This window comes from Arachis hypogaea, chromosome 11 (genome assembly GCF_003086295.3).
Source record: "Arachis hypogaea cultivar Tifrunner chromosome 11, arahy.Tifrunner.gnm2.J5K5, whole genome shotgun sequence".
NCBI lineage: Eukaryota > Viridiplantae > Streptophyta > Magnoliopsida > Fabales > Fabaceae > Arachis > Arachis hypogaea.
This window is the reverse complement of record NC_092046.1, coordinates 3,037,376-3,059,797: the sequence shown is the minus strand read 5'-3', so window position 1 is coordinate 3,059,797 and position 22,422 is coordinate 3,037,376. Positions and strand designations below refer to the sequence as shown.

The 22,422-nt window shown below is 32.3% G+C and overlaps 1 protein-coding gene and 1 long non-coding RNA gene across 15 annotated transcripts; both read right to left on the bottom strand.

Moving 5' to 3' along the window:
* Nucleotides 1–14,355: 14,355 nt before the first annotated feature.
* Nucleotides 14,356–15,018, bottom strand: LOC112723991 (agamous-like MADS-box protein AGL80). The gene has a single exon (XM_025775314.3). It carries the CDS (start codon nt 15,016–15,018, stop codon nt 14,356–14,358), a length of 663 nt encoding a protein of 220 aa, XP_025631099.1.
* A 2,848-nt stretch (nt 15,019–17,866) lies between these two features.
* On the bottom strand, nt 17,867–21,868 carry LOC112719887 (uncharacterized). 14 transcript variants are annotated; one of them, XR_011867171.1, is made up of 10 exons: nt 21,007–21,868; nt 20,791–20,853; nt 20,272–20,713; nt 19,800–20,120; nt 19,571–19,614; nt 19,407–19,459; nt 19,074–19,258; nt 18,883–18,940; nt 18,696–18,760; nt 17,867–18,191 (listed from the first exon to the last, which is right to left on the bottom strand). It is a non-coding gene; the product is annotated as an uncharacterized lncRNA (long non-coding RNA). The 14 variants fall into 14 exon arrangements; XR_011867174.1 differs by having other exon boundaries at nt 20,272–20,529; XR_003161939.3 differs by having other exon boundaries at nt 21,657–21,868.
* Nucleotides 21,869–22,422: the final 554 nt, after the last annotated feature.

Genomic DNA, 22,422 nt, shown 5'->3' with positions numbered 1-22,422 from the left:
TTTAAGGCAAGGAAACTCTCCTCGCACTCGGGAATCCATACAAAAGGAACATCCTTCCTGGTCAGCTTGGTCAAAGGCAAAGCAAGCTATGAAAATCCTTTGATGAACCTTCGATAATAACATGCCAAGCCTAAGAAACTCCTGATTTCCGTCACTGAAGTTGGCCACTCCCAATTCATCACCGCCTCAACCTTAGCAGGATCCACTGCTATTCCTTGCTTACTCACCACATGACCAAGAAATTTCACCTCAGACTTCTAAAACTCACACTTGGATAGCTTGGCATACAACTTCCTATCCTTTAAAATTTGTAGCATTGTTCGCAAGTGTTCTGCATGTTCATCCTCGGTCTTAGAATAGATAAGAATGTCGTCAATAAACACAACAATAAACTTATCCAGATATGGATAAAAAAATTCTGTTCATGTAATCCATGAATATCGCTGGAGCATTAGTTAGTCCAAAGGACATCACGGTATATTCATAGTGGCCATAGCGCGTTCTAAAGGCAGTTTTAGGAATATCATCATCTCTGACCCTTATCTGGTGGTATCCGGATCGTAGATCAATCTTAGAGAACACACCGGCTCCCTGTAATTGGTCCATCAGGTCATCAATCCTTGGCAACGGGTATTTATTCTTCATTGTAACCTTATTCAGCTGCCTATAGTCAACACATAAGCGCATACTTCCATCTTTCTTCTTCACCAGTAATACCAGCGCACCCCACAGTGATACACTTGGTCGGATAAAATTCTTACCCAACAGATCCTCCAGTTGAGACTTTAATTCGGCCATTTCTAGAGGCGACATCCTGTAAGGAGCACTCGAGATTGGTCCGGCCCCAGGTACTAAATCAATGGAAAACTCAACTTTCCGTTTTGGTGGAAATTCATCAATATCATCAGGGAACACCTCCGGGAACTCACATACAACCGGGATTTGTTCCAAGTTCTGATCATCACCCGAGACACCCGCAGCTAACAACAATATCCCCTTACATTCGGCCCCAGAACAGTTCACCGTCATGGAGTTCAAGTAATAGTTATTTACCACAATCGGCCCTTGAGTGCCTTCAGGCATGAAATACACTGCTTTCGTAGAGCAATCCAGTAAAACGCGATTCTTGGATAACCAGTCCAATCCCAAAATGAGATCGAGACCAGTCATTGGCAAACAAATTAAGTTATGCATGAAATCACGCCCTTGTATTCGAAAAGGAACTTAGGGGCACCCTAACCTAGTCACCATAGCCTCGTGGGTGGCATTATATACCTTTAAATCATATCCCAATACTACTATTTTTAATCCTAACTCATGAGCCTTCTCAAATGCAATAAAAGTATGTGAAGCTCCAGAATCAAACAAATCATTCAAAGTTTTACCCGCCATTTCACAGTTACCTCTGATCAATGCCTCTGACCCCTCAGCGCCTATTGAAGAAGTAGTGTATACTCTTCCTGATTGCTGCACTCTGCCTGTCTCATACCTCTTCTTCTCTGGGCAACTACTAGCCAAGTGTCCTGGTTGCCCACAGGAGTAATAGACTCCAGTCCCAAACTTGCATGGCCCAAAATGATACTTTCCACATCTATGGCAACTCATATCTTGCTGTGGCTGCTTCCCCTGTCTCCTTCCCTGATTAGCACTGGTATTAGGTCTCCTAGAGTTGCCTTGCCCCTGATTGTTCTGAGGGACATAGCCACCACGCTTGAACTGTCTACCTCTGGGTGCAAAGTTTCTCCCTGTGGTCTTTTGGAATGGCATCCTCAGACTCCCTTTTTCTGCTGCAGCCCTTCTGACACAATCCTCTGCCACCCTGCTCCTATTCACCAGATCAGAAAACACCCGAATCTGCATAGGCACCACAAAGCTCTGAATGTCACTCATAAGGCCTCCTTCATACTTTATACACTTCCATTCAACAAAGACCTCAGGAGCTCCCTGACAGATGCGTGAGAAATGGCACAATTCCTCAAATTTACTGGTGTACTCAGTAATAGTCATCTGGCCCTGTTTAAGTTGAAGCAGTTTGAGTTCTCTAGCATTTCTAACTGAAGTGGGAAAATATTTCTTGTAGAATTCCTCTCAGAACAACTCCCAAGATATCACAACTCCGTCAGGCTGTAGAATGTGCCTCATGCCCCGCCACCAGTGCTGAGCTTCACCATGCAACTGGTAGGTCCCAAACTCAATCCATTGTTCATCAGAAACCTGCTGAGCCTGTAATGCCTGCTCAATAGCCTGTATCCAGTTATCGGCATCAGTAGGATTCGTGGTCCCTCTGAAAGTTGGAGGGTGAACCTTCAGGAAGGAATGCAGTGACATTGGACCATTCTCATCATTATTGCCATTATTTCCATTATTAATTTGATTTCCTAAGGCTTCAGTTGTCGCTTGCATTGCTGTTGCCATATTGCCTAAGGCAGCCATGAAGTCTATAGGGTTAGGAGTATTTCCTGATGCTTCAGGCATAACATTGTCTATTCAGTCTCTACCTCCCCCGCGTCCGCGTTCGCAAGTAGACATCTGGTCCCTATACACACCAAACAAGTGATATCAAGTTGATCAGTCTCAATATCTCAAGTTCAGTGCTTTCAGTCCCAAATGTATGCTCATGAACGTTTATGCCACATATATCAATTAGATATCCTAATAGCACATAAACACATACACAGAGAATGCACAAAAGCACCATCAGTCCGTCCTCAGGCTCTATAGGAACGAACTGCTCTGATACCATAATATAACACCCTACTACACAGTGTTTTACGCTTAACTCGTAGAACAGAGGTAGTGTGGTATTACGGACCTCTAAACAGTAAAAATATACATATAATAATGAAAGAAATAATACACTACAAGCCTTGAAACAAACGGGTAAACAAAAATCGCAAAATGAAAAGCACAACGCTCAAGGAATAGGATTACTTGCGTGCTAAGAAACCTAATAGGAAAAAGACTAAAGTAAGCAAAAGAGTAAAGGAAAGCCAAGGAAACAGTATAACTAGCCCCTGAATCAACTTGCGAAGCTAAGGCTGGCCGGAGGATATATATATATATATGAACATACATAAGTATTCCCAAAATACACCAAAGTACCAAAGTAAACTCCTATCTCTCCCTCAACCTCTAAGAGGAGCAGCATACATAAGTTACATGGAGAGTAAGCTAAATACATATATACATATATACAACAATACAATATGGAATGAGAACCGAAGTTTCTCAGCATGGTAAAAGTGCCACATGTATAATAAATAAGGTCCTGAGAATGCCATAGCAATCCTAGAACTCCGTTATTCAGTTATCCAACTCAAGTACTAAACAGAAGCCATAAACAGGGGTAGGTATTCTAAATCTACCTAACTTGCTCAAGTTCAATCCTAATCTAACATCCAACCATTTCTTCATCTCCTCCATCCCTCCATCATCCAAAATGCAACATAAACAAGCAACCAAACAAGTTCACGCACAAGTAGTGAGTAGATAGTATAAATAGCAAGTAGAACAGATAGCAGGTGAGATATATATCAATTAGGCAAACCCAGGAAATGCATAGCAATCAAAACAAACAAATGCATATGATGCATGCCTGTCCTATGGCCGATGGGGCCCATCTGTCGGTTATCCAGCCAACTCGACAAGTCTAAAAACCTTAGACTGTCCCCCGTCGCGCATCCCCAAGAGTCTATGCATAGAGTTCACATTCAATAATCATATAATCACTCAATGGGGGCTATCCATACCCGAAAATTTATATGTGAACGGTCACCCTTACGACGTAGGGTCAACAGAGTATCGAGATTCAACCTGGAACACGTGATGGTGAGTCACAGTTTTTACCCAGGGAAACTCGTATCTCAGATATCATTATTCATAAGCCATAGCAATTATTATCGATACATCATCAAATATCAAGCCTTAGCGTTAAACTTTGTCTTCTCGGACCCATGACTATCACTAAGACATCCTTGACACTCTATTTTCTTTTCTGTTTTTAATATAACAAATGAACTCGGAATTGGACAAACTTTATGTCCAGACGTTCATCTCGAAATAAGCTTTCTAAAAATCAAAAATCACAATTTTCTGATTTAACTAGCCTTAGAAACAGAGGAGAAATACTGACTACTCTGCAGTGCTTAGAAACCAGAAAACAGCAGCAGCATACGATATCTAAAATTCCATATAAAATTCAAATTAAATCCAATAGCCTTAAAAATTAATATGGTTGAACTTAACATATCCAGGTTTCTTTTAAAATTTGTTTCAGGTCAAAACCATTTTTAATGAAGGAGTTATGTAACTTGGAATTTGAGTAACTTTTTGCAGAATTCTGTTTTAAAAGCCAATGAACATGTCCTCTTCCAAGTCCCATAACTCACTCATTAAAACATGGACAACCCTGAAATTTAAATCACAACTGCTAAGCATAATTAATTTTCACCTCCAATTAGTTGCATCTGAATATCCATCCATAATCAGAAGTTATAAACTCTCAAAGTTGCTGATCTAAGAAAACAGAATCTGGCTTTTATTGTATAACGCATCATATTTCAAAAATTCATATCTTTAAAACCACAAGTCCAATCATTCTCAAATTTTACGACGTTAAAATAATAGAACTAAAGCTTTATTTAAAATTGGTTTCATTTCAAAATTCATTTTGAAACATTCGCAGCAAAGCCAACAAGTTACTGCTATTCTAAAAATTATGCAATAAAAATCAAATTCCATGACTACAATTTGAAAATTCACCATAAAACATATATTTAACGAAAAGATCCCAAATTCTCCAGTTCAGTTCCAAATATTTCGAGGTTTAACCAGGACTTAGTTCCACGTAATTTCGATCATCACAGAATTAGTTACAGCATATGCAATACCACCACAACACAACTCTACATCTTTATTAACAAACACCAACCATAATCCATCATAAATAAATACAAGAGCATACCATTAATAACTTTCACACCTCATAATTCCAATATAGAGTAAAGTATCGTTTTTGTCTCCAACGTTTGGGGTAAATCCTATTTGTGTCCCTAACGTTTAAATCGTCCTATTTGTATCCCTAACGTTTGTAAAAGTGATTCAATGTTATCCTGCCGTCAATTATACATCATGAGCGCTTTAGTTTGAGTTTTAAAATTTTTTTCTTGAAGTTAGAATACAAATGTTTCTGATAGAATCGATTATCTACTCCGAAAAGTAGCTCATCAAATGTTAAAACTGATTCCTACAACATTTACATAATTCACTTTTCTAGGGATATAATTGAATCTAAACACAAATAGTGGGTATAATATTAAAATCGAACACATCCAAGTGAGACCTAATTGAGAATGAATACATCCAAGTGAGAATAATTGAAAAATATAATCTGATTTATTAGTATAATTGATAGTAGGATAACATTGAATCACTTTTATAAACGTTAAGGATACAAATAGGACGATTTAAACGTTAGGGATACAAATAGGACTTACCCCAAACGTTGGGGATAAAAACGATACTTTACTCTTCCAATATATATCCACCAACAAATCTATTCCAACAACATTACAAGGCTAATCATTAAATACAACAAACAATTCAACTTATCCTATGGTTCCTCTAACCTAAGTTTTCACAACACCGTAAATATTAAACGTGCGAAACTTAAACCATACCTTGGCGATCACTTTGTATCACCCAAGGCAGCCTCACAACACAAATCATAGCCCCTCCAAGCTCAATCAAAACAGCCCCAAAACAAGCCTTGACCACCAAAAAGTCTCCAAGTATTCCCAATTCAATTCCAATGCATATATACCCACTTAATCTACACCTAATATATATACATGTTCCAATTTCAATTTTCCCATTATAAATATAAGATTGAGCTAGGGTTAGGGTGTTCTTACCATACCCATATGCTCAATAGCTTGAGCCCACAAGTTTCGGAAGCTAACTTGAACCTAGAACACAAAAATTGGACAAGATTCACTATAGGTTTTCAATTTCACCAAAGAAAGAGGGGTAGAGATTATGAACCAAATATGAGGCTTACCAATAAAATTGTTCATATAGAAAGGTAAAGCTCGACGCGCTGAGCGCGTGGCCGCGAACGGTGCGACAATCGGAGCCCGGACGGGGGAGTTATGGTAGTGAGAAGGAAAGGTGAGGGTTAGGGAAGCTCCTTCTCTTCCCAATCTATTTGCAACGATGGTGAAGAATGAAAAAGAAGAAGCTGCTGCTTCTTTTTAATTATGGGTCCGGTTGGACCTACGGGCCCAGTTTGGGCCCCGGTTCAACCGGTTCGGTTTTTTCAGTCCGATTTTGGGCCAATTTTTCGAAATTGGTATCAAAATTCTCGTTTCGAGAGCTCTATCCTATTTTGATATTAGTTTTGTATTTTTAGCTTTCCTAATGAAAATTCAATTTATTAACTAATTATTTACCGATTTTAGCGGGGTTTACACTTAAAATTTCAGGGTACCATTTGGATCAATTAAAAATTAGAGAACTAAATTGAGTCGAAGTCAAATTTTAGGTGTAATTTTGAGTATTAACTCGTAAGACACTTCTCTCCTATACTGAATGCTTCCTTATTCACTCTAATTCTACGCCTCCCTCAGTTCACGTTAAAATCCAGAGAAAGCCTATCGCAGTAGCATTAGACACAATAGAAAAAAGACTGAAGCAGATTTTTGTTTATTCCATCGAGCTAAAGCAAGAGAGAAAAACTAACAGTAAAGTCCGGAGTTGGATTCGAAGCTACGAGTGACCAAATTACGACGTCAATTACATCAAACCTTTTGAAGCACCAGTAGAGGTAAATTTTAGAGAAACTCCAACAGATGATTTTTCAAACATTCCATTTTCACTTTTTCTGTTAAAACGGGGACCAACTGTTGGAAGAGAGAGATGGACCGTCTCCACAATCCACACGCATTTCGAGAGAAAAAAATTTTTCTTTAAAAAAATTTTGAATGTCCAATAATAACTTGTCACATGACAAGTTATTTTAAAAATAAATAATTATTAAATCATAATTAATATAAATAATTATATTAAATTAATATTGAACATTGTTTATATTATTATATTAAATTATAATTAATTAAAGATTTAATTATTTTGTTGGTCCCTATAGTTTTATTAAATTTTTAATTAGGTTTTTATACTTTTTTTTTCTTTTCAATTGAGTCCTCGCACTACTTTTAATTTTGTAATTAGGTCCTTTTCATACGAAAAACATTAAAATTCACAAAATTTTCTCCCAAAATACATGCGATCAAAGATCTAGTTAGGTTTTTAATTATGAATGCCTTTAATTTGCGAAGAAATATTCAGTTGATTCTAACATTTTTTACACTAAAAAAGAATATAATTATAAAATTAAAAGTAGTGTAAGGATCTAATTGAAAGTAAAAAAGTACAGGAACCTATTTAAAAATTTGGTGAAACTATAGAAACCAATAGAATAATTAAACCTTAATTAAATTTATTTACATAAAATTAAATTTAATTTTTACACATTACAAAATAATTTTTGGTTAAGTTGTTTATTTTTATTTATAAAATTTAAAATACTAACCAAATTTAAGTTATCTATTTTGACCATTGCATCTTTTATATATATATATGACCGTTGTATGTATATTATATATAACATATATATTAATAAAAATATATGACCGTTATCGTTATTATTAATAAATTAATATTTTATGATTCTATACATACTACTTATATACATTTTTATTCTCATAATTTTTTTTACTTTTTTTTATTTTTTTTCAAATTTACAAAATTAAAGTTCTACTGATGTTATTTTTTGTTCAAAAAAATGGATTCAAACCAATTCAACTTTTTTCAATACTTGCAAAACTTTTCTCAAATTTTAAATACCCAACAATTTAAAATTTTAAACTTTCAATTTCCAAATCAAAACTTCACATACACTACCAAATACATTTCAAAGTCCAAATCCACAAAATCTTCATAATTTCAATTTTAAAACTCATTATAATAATCAGTTTCCGATTTTTTAACCACATCATCAAAATTCACAAACACCACATTTTTTATTTTTAACCATATTTAATCTCTCTATCGAAAATTTACTCCAACATCTTTCCAACTCAAGTCACTGCATCAAGACATCACTCATTTGGTGTTGGTAGCTTTTGTAACCCACTCCTTCAAACTCCAATACAATTTAGTCAAAATTCATAATATTTAGATTTTACCAACCCTCGTGAATTAGATGCTATCGACTTCAATGATGATGACATTGAAAATAATAGGCAAGATAGTATTTAATACTGGCAATAGAAAGAGGATGAGATGTTGATCAGTGCATGGTTGAATGTTTCAACTGACTCTATAGTTGGTACCGACCAAAAGGGCAAAATATTTTGAAATTAAATTCACAGTTATTGTGTAGAATTTAGCGCCGACGTGAAAGGGGATAGTTGCATATAAGAAATGATGATATAAAATCAACAAGGCAGTTGCACAATTTGTTGGTTGCTACAATCAAACTAGTCAAAACATAAAGGGTGCTTCGAACGTTGATGATATAAAGGAGTTGACCTATAAACTTTATTCCACAAATTATAGATAAAAATTCACTTTTAAGAGGCATTCAAATATGATTCGTTTGGAACAAAAATAGAGAAATCAACTACCTACACAAAGTGGAGGCTCAAAGAAAAACAAAGTCAATACAAGTGAAGCATACTCATCATCATCAAATTCAAAAACATCGTTAACTGAGAAAATCAGTGTAGCCTCTCCCGTTCGCCCAGAAAGATCAAAGAAGAGCAAGAGAAAAGGTAAGGAAAAAGCACAAATGGCAAAAGATCATAACTTTCCTGGCATGTTAGGTAGCATTGACTGCATGTATTGACAATGAAAAATTGTCTAAAGACGTGGAAAGGTATGTACATGAGTGGTTATCGTGGGGTTGCACCCATAGTACTTGAGTTTGTAGCATATTCAGACTTTTGGATATGGCATGCATTCTTTGGAGTTTCTGATTCAAATAACGATATCAACGTGTTAGATCGTTCACCGGTGTTCGATGATATTCTAAATGACCGTGCTCTGGAGGTAAATTATACCATCAATGGTAATAATTATATTATAAGATACTATTTAACAGATGGTATTTTTGTCCTGAATGGGCTACATTTATCAAAGAAAAGACGTGGAGCGAGCATTCACAGTGTTGCAAGCACGCTTTCTAATTATACGTGATTCAGCACGCTCTTGGAAAGAGAAGAAGCTTGCAAACATAATGAGAGCTTGTATTATATTGCATAATATGATTGTTGAGGATGAAAGAGACACTTATGCAGAAAATTTTGCTCAAAACCTAGAGTGTGACGATATCGAAAATAGCTTATCACACCCTCAATTGGGAGTGGAAGATTTTACATTGTACCATCAAGTTTTCCAAAAAAAAAAAAAAATACCCAACTTCGGAATAGGCAACAACATCGACAATTGAAAGAGAACTTGATTGAACACATATAGCAATTTCACAATATTTGTCGTCAACTATAGAGCTTAACTATTTTTTTTATATTAAGTAATTTTACAAATTAGTTTAATCTTGAATTATGTTTTGTGTATTATTGTAATTTATGAAGTTATTAATTTTTTTTAATATTAATAATTTTTTTAATAGTGAATTATTTTTTGAATTTATAAATTTTAATAATATTATTATAAAAAAAATAGTAACTATATTAATTTAATTACTTTAATTAATTAAGTAGGACCACAATAGGAATTAAACTTAGTTCTTCCTGACGGATAAAAGAGACAACTTAAATTTTTATTTACTATTTATCACGCAAAAGCTTATATGAAATTATTTTTTATGACAAGTGGGTCATAAATAAAGATTGAGATAAGTTTCTTATTAGAGATGGTCTTAGGCCTACAATGATCCTTCTGAGTAAAATGCGATGTGTTTGAATTTTGATAGCTTTTACGTGAGAAAGAGGCTGTCTAAGCCTAAGTATTCTTCAATGACCAATAGAGTACAAATATCATGAGAAAAAGAGGAAAATAATTCGATCCGTCCCATAAGGGAGAGTGTAATAGAGAGCCTGAGATTCAAGCGAACAATCAGTCGAGGAGCTTAGAGCTTTTACTTGATATTCTATTAGAAAGCGCATTCACTCTAACCGCGTATTAGGGGTGTACATGGGTCGGTGAAATTGGGTTCGTCTTGACCCGAACCTAATCCTAAATAATGATCGGGTCTACTTTTGAGATTCTTACTCGGTTTTGAATTCGGTGAAATTATATTATTTTCGAGTCACACTAAAATCGGGTCTAAATAGGTGAAGTTCAGACCTTGATAAACTTTATGTCAAAAAATTATGATGAATTTATTTATAAAGAAGAAAAAAAACTTACTTGTTGTCGAAAAGTTGATATCTATATTTGAACTTGAATTTGTCTATAAATTCTAATTCCATGCTTCTTTGATTTATTTTCTAATTCAACTAAGTGTGATTAAAAATAAAATAATAAGCTTATAATTAATATAACACAATATTAGAATTAATTTAAAACATATGTACCTTTTTTAGTTTTTTTACGGTGCATATAGAATCGGATGAGACAGATTCGCTTTGATCCAGACCCGACTCTAAATAATAATCGGAACTATTTTTAAGATCCTTACACAACCCTAAACCTAATAAAATCATACTAAATTAGTCCCTAAAATATAATAAATTACCATTTGTACCTATGAAAGATACAGACATGTATCCATATAAGAATAAAATGACAATTAAAACCACAGAAGATGGCTTATCTGTGTCAAAAGTACCCTAACAGACCAATTGCGTAACCAACGTCCGGGTACTTTTGGCACACGATGGCCATCTTCCATGGTTACAATTGTCGTTTTATTCTTATATGGGTACATTTGTCAGCAATTATATCTTTCATGGGTACAAATCTCTAATAATTTATTCCCCTAAAATATTTGAATTCGGACTGAGTCGGAAAATGTACACCTCTACCGCGTATCTTTTGCATTATGGGTCAACGAACAAATGAGAATCGAGGCTCTAAGTCATTAAATGTAGGCGCTTTTCAAAAAATAGTATTATACTAGAATAAATTCTGTTTAGGTAATATTTTAAAAAAATTAATTATTAAATTAAAAGTTTATATTTTATAGATTATTTAAAAAATGTATATTTGGAATTATTTGTTATATTTTTATATAATTGAAAATTAATATAATATATTTGTTCAAAGAGTAAAGTATCGTTTTTGTCCCTAACATTTGGGGTAAGTCTTATTTGTGTCCCTAACGTTTAAATCGTTCTATTTGTATCCTTAACTTTTATAAAAGTGATTCAATGTTATCCTACTATCAATTATACTAACAAATCAGATTATATTTTTCAATTATTCTCACTTAGATGTATTCATTCTCAATTAGATCTCACCTGGATGTGTTCGATTTTAATATTATACCCACTATTTGTGTTTAGATTCAATTATGTCCCTAGAAAAGTGAATTATATAAATATTATAGGAATTAGTTTCAACATTTGATTAGCTATTTTTCGGAGTAGATCATCGATTCTATCTTAGACATTTGTATTCTAATTTCAAGAAGAGATTTTTAAAACTCAAACTAAAGCGCTCATGATGTGTAATTGACGGCAGGATAACATTGAATCACTTTTACAAACGTTAGGGATACAAATAGGACGATTTAAACGTTAAGGATACAAATAGGATTTACCCCAAACGTTAGGGACAAAAACGATACTTTACTCTTTTTCAAAATATACACAAACGAAAGTGGCAATTACTCCGGTACCCTTCGAAAATTAGATGGCAACTTAAATGTTCTTATACATGCATTATCGCATAATAATCTTAATTATACATATATTTAATACATGAAATAAATTTAAATATATTATATTATGTTTGATTTAAACTCTAAATAATTAATTTATTATATTATTTTCATGTTCATAGGACTATAAACTATAAAATTTGAAAAATAATTACGTAGTTCTATAATATAAGGAAAAATATAGGTAGACAATTAAAATATTTCATAGTGTGAATAATGGATATATCGAATGTTCAATTCATTAGGTGTGCGGATGGTTATCCTAATATTAAAATTTAGATGAATAATTTAGGAGTGTAGTGTGTTTTTACTTTATTAAGCTAATTTTAGAACTCATTATTTACATTGTTCACAAAAATTATTATCTACCTAACAAACTCCTATATTTAATGTAATTTTCAAAAGTTTTTCTTTTTGTCTAATTTCTAAATTTGTGCTGGATTAATTAGATTATACCATTTTCCTTTTGTCCGGAAAAAAATGAAGAGAGAGAAAATTTTGAAGTGAAATCCACAGAAAATTTTTTCTGCTTTTCACAACCAAAAAAACCACTTTGCTAGCATTAAAGACAATGCTACTTTTTAAGTAAACCACTTTGCTATATATGTTTTATTTTCATTTTTTTTATTTTTTTTCTTATTTTCTCCACAACCAAATAAAGAAAGAAAAACATACCTTTTTATTTTTTTTATTTTCTCATTTTCTCCAAATAAAGCAAAAATGTACTAAAAGCGTGTAAAACAAATTTATTATGCCAACAAAAACAACCCTTCACCCTTGTAGCCTATGAGAACATATATAACAATAAGTGAGAGCAACCTAATAATCATCAGAAATATATGCAGACATAGTTAGAAATGAATTTTATAATGTCAATAATTTTGTTATTTCTTGTAGGTTTATAATGTTTGAATTTAAAACATTTAAAACATATATAAGTGCTACATTACATTTTGTACTCTCATTTCTTGCTCGAATTATAACAAACTATCTAAAAAAACTAATAAATCTTTGTTCTCGTCTTTTCTACTAAGATATATTATAAAGTCGGTTGATTAGGATAAAATTTTATCCTTTTAAGAGCCGTAATTATTCATTTTATAAGTTATACTTTACACAAATCTATGCATACAATTATTGATCAAGCTAAGAAATAAATGATAAAGTAATGTAACATGATCAATATAATTTATCATTTTCGGTTCGACGTTTAACCAAAAATATTATTTTTATACGTAATATCCAAAAAATATGGTATTAGCTAAACCTTAAACTCTAAACTCTAAACCCTAGATCATGTGTATAAAAATAAGGTTTAGATTCAAAGTATTGGCTAACATTAATACAAAAATATTATACCTAATATTTCTCTATATGATATGAGAACAAGTTTTTATTTGTTAAAAAATTCTATTTATTATTAATTATTTATTACAAACGGGTATATATTAGAATAAAAATAATCCGTAAATATAAAAAATCGATCACCAATCCAACTATCATGTATATATTTATTATTTTTCTACTTTAGTTTAACAAAATTAATTAATTATCAGAATAATTAAACTTAACATAATATAATAATCAAACATTTTATGAAAATATAATTAACTTTTTTTTTATAAATACCAAATATATATATGAAAAATGAGTTATGCTACGTGCACATCAAAATCAGCCACCAGTATAAAATACATGTTGAAATACAAAATACATATTGAAAATAAATTAAACCACATATATATTTATACATAAATACATTGGTGGCTAATTTTAATGACTGATTTTGATGTACAAATAACATTTTTGATAAAAAAATACTAGGAGATCAGCACTTTTAGGAGAAAAAAATGGTTAATATTAGTTTAAATTAAATGTAAAAAAAAATATTGACTACCTAAGTAGGCATGTAAAGAAATAACATTTTTTTTTCGGTTTCCTACGGTATTTCTTTAATCCGGTAGGCAAAAAATTAATCCGTTGCAGATCGGAGTTTTATTTAAAAGTTTGTCGCTGACTAATAGATTGTTGTATATACAACATGAGATTTGAATCTCCGATCCGATACTTGTTTAAGCGGACTAATGAGTTAACCATTAGACCAATCCAACTTGATTAGAATACTTTTTTATATACTTAAGCACTCATGTACAAATAAAAAGATCCAAGAACACTAATAAAACTTCATCAAATACCTCACAAATGATAATTCTTCTTACCACCAATACATTTCATAAGAAAAAAAAGTACATTTGGGTTGTGCAAAAGAAAAAAAAAAACATGCATAAATTCAAAACTATTATACTATGATGGGGTAAGAAAGGGACATCTAATAATAATAATAATAATAATAATAATAATAATAATGACAAACATAACATTAAAATCAACCAACATGGGACAAACTCAACATTGCACACCCAATAAGCATGGTTGGTTGGTTTGTTTGTTTTTCAAGGATCGAATGGGGCTGGGCGATAATCATTTTGGAAAATGTTAGCACCATCCACAAATGGATCATTTTGGAAATTATTAGCACCATCCACAAATGGAAACACACCACCATTGATGATATTGTCCACTTGAGCTTGCTCTCCGTTGATGGTTGCTACTCCATTATTATTGCTACTAGTCCCTTCTTGCCCTTGAAGCTTGCTAATTTGCTTGTCAACCTCCTTGATATTTTGATCAATGATCCATGCAAGATCATTGAGATCAATCATGGTGGCATTGTCAAGGGATTGGCAGCCAGCTAAGGATTGAAACATGAGATTGTTCATTTCTTTCTTTCTGTTCTCATTTTTTAGTTTCTTTAGTTGATCTTGGCCTTTTTGGATCCTTTGTCTCAAGAAACTCTCTTGAGACATCATTTTCTTACTTTGTTCTAATTCAGGCATCTCCTTAAATCTAGAGACCACTCGATTCACCTCTGATGGCGACGGCCATACCTCTGGCCGTGGCTCATCAGGGGTATAGATTATAGCACAAGCATCAACCCCGCAAAGAGTGCTAATTTCATCAACCTTTTTTGTTAGACCACTTTTTCTTTTCCTTAGTGTTGCCTTCCTCTTTGAGTCATTTGTTATGTATTTGAGCTCCACTTTCTTTCTAGCCATATAGATGATATGGTAATCAGAAAGATAGAAAATCAAGAATGAAAAGTTATTGATTTTATTGACTCAATTTCTACTATTGCTCTATTTATGTTGTTTATATAGGATAAATTTTAGATATGCATACAAGTTGAATATCTTAGGTAGGATGTATGTGCATTATCACCATTGTACAAAAATTCCTGATTTAATTAGAGGGAATTTAAAATAGATTTTTATTAAATGCATTGCCATATGTGGACGATAAGAGAAATCTAAATCTTTTAATGTTTTGTAACAAATAAAATAAACGGAAATATTTGGTAATAAAAAAATATTAATAAAAAATAGCTAAAATTTGTCTTGTTTAGTATTTATTAATTGTTAACAATTAATGTATGCTAAATTAAATAAGATAATTTCTGACTTTTTTTTTATCTCCCTACCATTATTGTAAAATAAACTTGGGTAAAATACTGTTTTGGTCCCTAACGTTTAGAGTGAATTCTATTTTGGTTTCTAACGTTTTAATCGTCCTCTTTTATCCCAAAATGTTTAAAATGACATTAATGTTATCCCACCGTCAAATCCCTCACTGACAACTAACAAAATTAATATACTACTAATAATGTTTTTGTTAAAGTTATGTTTGCTCAACCCTCTTCTTCTACTACCTTCACCCTCTAAAAAAGCTCAAATCCCATTTTTCTATTCCTTTTCTTCCTCTCCCTTTTACACTATTAATTCTTCAAGAGGGGTATGAAGAGGAAGAAAAAGGGAGTAGGAGAATGGAGTTTGTACTTGTTGATAGGGTGAAGGTGAAAAAGGGGTTGGGTAAACGTAGCTTTAATAAAAACATTATTAATAGTACATCAATTTCGCTAAGTGTTAGTGAAGGATTTGATGGTAGGATAACATTGATGTCATTAAACATTTTGTGATAGAAATAAAGACAATTAAAAAATTAGGATCCAAAATAGGATTCACTCTAAATATTGGGAATTAAAACAATACTTTACCTAATAAACTTTTAAAGCTTTACAATACAAGTCAATAAGGTGTATTGGTGTAGACTTTTAGTTAGAAACAACTAATGTTTATCAAAATTAAAAAATCTAATACATTCTTATATATTAATAAATATCCAAACTTACTCTTATGTTTATAAGAGTGGTATACCTTTTAAATTTTAAAAATTATTTTTTTAATTTATAATTATTTTAGACTTATTAAAAGTTATTTTTAATTTAATGTATTAAACATAAATACAATAGCTTTTAGAAAATCATCTTTCAAAAGCCAAATTTAATACGCTACTGTAAAAAAACACCAAATAAACAAATTTATAAAGAATATAGGAAAAAATAAATATTTTATAAGACCAAGAACTTATTTAAACCAAATATTTAATAGTTTGTGATACTGAAATAGGCTTTCGATAAATCATATAAAATGGTAACTACTGGTTTTTTTCATACTACTCTTTCGATACAAAATTAAATGGTTTTTGAGAAAAAATTAATGTCGAACTCGAAGTGCCATGCTATTATTACTTAATATTTATTTGGCGAAGACATAGTCTTTTTTTTAAGGACTTGTTGGCGCTAAGCGTGAGAGAATGCTACATGTTTGGTAATTTCTCCACCTTCCAAAAGAAAAGATCCCATTTTATTGAAGTAGCTAATCTCATGTATACCGTTTGTATAGCGAGTCGTACAAATTGCATAGTATCATAAATTGCTATTCCGAGTATTATTCATCGCTTGGAAAATTTATAAACAGGTACAAATCTTTCTCGTCCTTCATACTAAGATATATTATAAGGCCAACAAGTTGATTCAATATTTCACTATCAACCTCTTAGCCTAAAAAAAGAGTCGTTCTCTATAAAGTGGTTGATAATAAAGGATTACCATATGTTCATAACACGTAACAGAAGAAAAGAAAGTAATCCTAAAGATCTATTTTGTACTTGAACTTTATTCAAATAATATATAGATCAGATCTAAATACCTTAGGATGTTTTAGTAAAAACTTTGTTCTTCGTTGTACGAAGACTCTATGCGCATCCACACCGAGACCAACCTTGGCTGTTAACTCATTGACCAACGGATATCTGATCTAAATTGAGAAATCTCTTTGCAACTCTTTACACACCATAAAATTCTTTTCCAAGAATTAGACTCACATACATTTACGAAGGAATAAAACTCTTGTGTTGGTTTTCGTCTCTTTCCTCCACTCTTGGCATACATATACATATATACATACATACATACATACATATATATATATATATATATATATATATATATATATATGAGAGATTTGTTACTGATTTTATATTTGAATCTTTCAAATTTATGAATCATATCATAACTCAATTTGAAACAAAATCAGTTAGGATCTCGTCCAAACTTAGAATTCAAATTTAGAAATAGAATAGCTAATTATTCTCAATTCACTACAAAAAAAATTGTTAAAATCGACGGCTAAGCTGTCGATAATATTAAAAATCGACAGCAAAATGGACGGCGGAGGTGGTCGCTATTAAGCTTGTCGATTTTTCAGAATTCGAATAAAATTGACGGCTTGCCTAGCCGTCGATAATAATTTAATAAAATCGACATCATTTCCGTCTATAATATGAGTTTGAAAATTTTGCCTTCTTACTAAAATCGACAACATTTCCATTGATATTATTATATAAAATCGATACCATTTTTGTCGATATTTGATTCAATAAAATCGACATAACTGTCGTCGATTTAATTATTTAGATACCGACATAAAAAGTGACAACGCTACCGTCAATTTTAATAGCTATATTGTTTGTTATTTTTTAATTTGAAAGATAATAAACAATTAATGCAAATAAACTTTTAAATATAGAAATAAAATTTATATAGAATATTAGATAACAAGACAAATAAACTTTTAAATAATAAATAATCCTCTAACATAAAAACTTAAGACAAGATAAATAAATAAACTTAGACTTATATTGTCAGGTCCATTAAAGCAGATTTTAAGCTCAGAATTGTCACCCAAGGACTCTGCATAAGGAGGTTCACCAACAGCTACAATTGCAAATGAGAACTCACTATTGTTTATGGTGTCTTTCGATGGGACCTTCTCGTAAATAACTTTAGTTTTAGCTCCCACTGTTGCCTTGATAGCATCCAAGATTCTTGTCCCTAAAACGGTCGGTGTAAGACATTTGTAACATAAGAACGTAATCATATGTATAAATCAATCTTAACTGCCATAAGATATATAGGAAAATGGTAATTAATGCTATTGACATTAGATTTGTATCTTCTACAAATAAAACAAAATCTCATATTGAAACAAAGATTAACTCAGAAGCATTGACTACTTTGCATCAGTTAAAATTCTCCAAGTTCCTCATCATCTCCAAGTTCACCAAAAGCTTCTAGTGCTTTGTTCAACATTTCATACTTTGTGAAATCAAGGATACGTTTCTGTTAATTATACAATCAAATTATTAGGGCAAAGGCCAAATATAACTTGAAAGACAAGACTTCTGAAGGTATATCCTTATATCAGAGTGGAGATATTGTTTCACAAGTAAGATAGAAATTGAAGCATTAAGGCACCATTTAATGCATGAGATAACAGAATGTTTTATCCCTTAGAGTAAGAAGATAAGCTGAACTTAGAAGATCTGGAATGCTGACCTTTACAGCTGTTAACTTGTCCATGTCAAGGTAGTGTAAAACGAACTGTGTTGTCGAACCATTCACTATAAGTGTTAAAAACACAATACCACCAGTGAAGAAAATAAATTGCACAAGCAAAAGGTATTTGAGTGATGAATCTAATGTCCTTGTACAGTCATAATTAAATCCTAAACCCAGAACATACCAATGCTCCTGTCTCTGGAGTCAATTCAAGTGATCGGCCACTCGAATGCTGAACAAACCTAAAATTTAATAATTAAAAGATTAAACTAATAATAAGATAGTATGTGCATAAAGAAATTCAGAACATTAGCAATAAAAGAGATGAAGTGTTTGGCTAAAAAATGCAGCTTTCATTAGTCATTGAATACTTGCCTTGACTGATAATGAAAGTGACAAGGCAAGTGCCCCTCACAATCCTGACCAGATTAGAATACTAGCTTCTTTCCAATCCAAGCCATATCCAAAATACCTTAGCAAGGAAAATAATGCACCAACTATGATGCATCTCGACACTTGAACATAAACATAGAGAAGCACGAGGTGGGTCCATGACGTTCCTTCAACAGAACCAAGAATTTGCAGCGAGTCTTTTAGACTCAACAAACATACATTTTTATCAAGAGAAACTAAATGGAAAAGTGAGAGTATAATCAATGGCCTACTGAGCAAAGAAGATAATTTAAGAGGTAAATACTAGTATACTACCATGATGGAAGACATTGTCATCACCAAGTACTCCTTCAGCTATAACAACTCCACTGCAAAAAGAAGATAACATAAAAAATAATAATAAAAAAGGGTATGAAAAGCTTGATTCACAAGTTATATCAATTGATTGTTATGATTTCAGAATCCATTTATGATCTTACCTCAAATGAAAATTAATGTATTAGCAATATATGCAACCATTTCCCTGGAGAAAATAAAGTCAGTCAGTAAAATAAGTATTTACTGTTCTACATAGATTTAGATAATTAGATTCCTTTTATCTATTTCCTTTTATCATCACTAGAATGAATGTTGTTGAAAATAAGGAAAATTAAAACAATGTCCTATAAGTATATAATTTATATAAACAAGTAGAAGCAAGAAGTATACCAAAAGATATGTAAACTTTGTTGACTTTCACCCTTAAAAGCTGTCCTTGCAAATGCAGAATAGAACCTATAGAAAAATTTCAATAACTAGATTCCAAATATTAAGAGATAAATGCTAAAGATTGACTTACATTCCCAATGACATGACCAATAACAGATTTTGAATTATTTGGACAACAAAAGACAACTAAGAGTGCAAATTAAACCTGCAACATCTTGGCCATCATAGGTGCCCTTATAGACAGTGCCATAGGCCCCATTCGCCACAACATGTTGCAAACTGGATTCTTTTAACAGCACCCAAAGTTCTCTGAGAATCCCACTGTTAAAAATATTAAGCACAAACAGAACACAGATCCATCAATACACTTCATTGAGCAGAGACAAAAATAGTTAAATCATCTAACTTAGTTGATCATTCACTAAAATTAAAAACAAGAGAAACCCAAAATGACATAAAGGTAGAAGCTTACTTCAAAATGACATAAAGTGTTCAGCAAATGAGACCATCTTCCATCGACTTTTGATCCCTCTTCCAAAAGCGACTCCTAGAAGGATTACTAATGACCCTAAACAGAGTAGCAGAATACGGGTAAGCCTCCATGTTCCTTTGCTCCCCAATATTCCAACTGAACCAAGACATGGTCGAAGCAGTGCTCCACAAAGTTCAGAATTCCCAACAAATGTACTGCTACCCATCAATTTGAATGACTTCCCTGTTGGAATTGAACCTATGATATTGTTGAAGGACACATTGAGAAGTTGTAAACTTGAAGAATTACCAAAATTTTCAGGTATGGGGCCATTGATCTTATTATTTGATAGGTCTATAACACTAAGAACAGGGATACTGGCTAGTTCTTCTGGTATATGACCTATCATATTGTTGTTCGACAAGTTCAGTTTTTCAAGAGCCTGACATTTGGAAAAGCTGTTTGGTTTAGTTCCAGATAAGTTGTTCCTATCTAGATCAATAATTGAAATTGACTTACAGGACTCAAACTGAGGAAGATCACCTCAAGTTTTGGCTCCACTTCCCACTACGAACTTGTTTTCTGCTAGCACAGAACTTAGACACATATTAGCTCTTAAAATAAAATAGAACAAAAAAAAACATGACCAGGATTTAACTATCGTTAGTTTATGGCAACAAATTAGTCATTGTAAAATCTTGCAATAAATCTGATAAGTGCAAACAAATAGTCAACCTGTTCAGAATGTAGGCAATGAAATAGAGAGATTTGAGTCCTACACAAAATGCAAAAAGTAACAACACCTATATTTGGTTTAGATTTCAGATGACTTAGCCACCACAAACATGAAGAATTCTAGGCATAAATTAAAACTTTCTGAATAATTCTTTCCTCTTAGTAGAGTTCATGACTTCAGAGAGTCACGATTAGGACCAGAAAAAACATGACCAGGATTTCTAGATTTAGAAAATAGGATATTACGATTAGGTCATAGTTTACACCTGAAATAGGGGATTTCCAAATTAAACTGAAGTTGGCTTTGAAAAGAGTTCAGTAACAAATTATAGAGTTAAGATTCAATCTAAAACAAAAGAAAACAAATTAAAGTCGCTCAATACAAACAGAATCATTGAAAAAAGTAATGAATAAAAAAAACCTGAGTTTATGCTACAGAATAATTGAAGTGAATATGAGAAATTAGGGATTGAATAAATTAGATACTAGGTTCTTCTGTGCTTTTTAAGTTGCTTCAGGATCCAAATTAGATTAATGATTACCAAATCAATCTTTGAAGACCTATTCTGTAGTAATGTTGAGCAAATTTTTTATCCAAAAAATTGATGAAAAATCAATGAAGAACAAAAGAGAGAGAGTAAGTGAGTAACTAATTTTGATTGAGAAGTAACAACAACGGTGCAGAGAGACGAAGCGATGGTAGTAGCGCTGCGACAGCAGCAGCGATGCGACGAAAGCAGCGGAGCGACAACTGCACGGAAGTAGCGGAGCGACGACGGCGATGGAGAAGGAGGGTTGAAGTATGCAAGGTGAATTCAGGGGTAAAATAAGGGTTGGTGAAAATTGAAATGGTGAATTTGGGGAAATGAAGGAAACGCGGTGAGTGAGTGGGGAAAAAGTTATTTTATTGATAAAAATCGATAGCATACTCGTTGATTTTAATTTGAAAAAAAAAACGTCTTAGTCGTCGATTTTATATATTAAATCTATACCCTCCATTTATTTTTCAAAAGTGATTAAGACCGTTTAAATGTATCGACGATAAAATGTGTCGATATTTCAAATAATAAAATAGACGCTATGTTCGTCGATTTTAAAATAAAAGTATTTTCCTCTCACGATCCGTCGACAATATGTCGATAATAAGAGAACAGTTAATGGATTACCAAAAAAATCGATGACTTTGCTGTCAATTTTAATATTTTATTTTTAATTATCATTTTTAATAATATCGACAGCAAGCCGTCGAAAAATATCGACGGGAGAGATAACCGTCGATTTTTAGCATCGAAAAATACACTTTTTCTTGTAGTGATTCTCATTTAATATTCTCAATTAGTATATTATTATTATATTCTTGGTGCTAGCAAAAAAATAATAATATTCTATTTGAATTAATATTATTATTTATTTGAT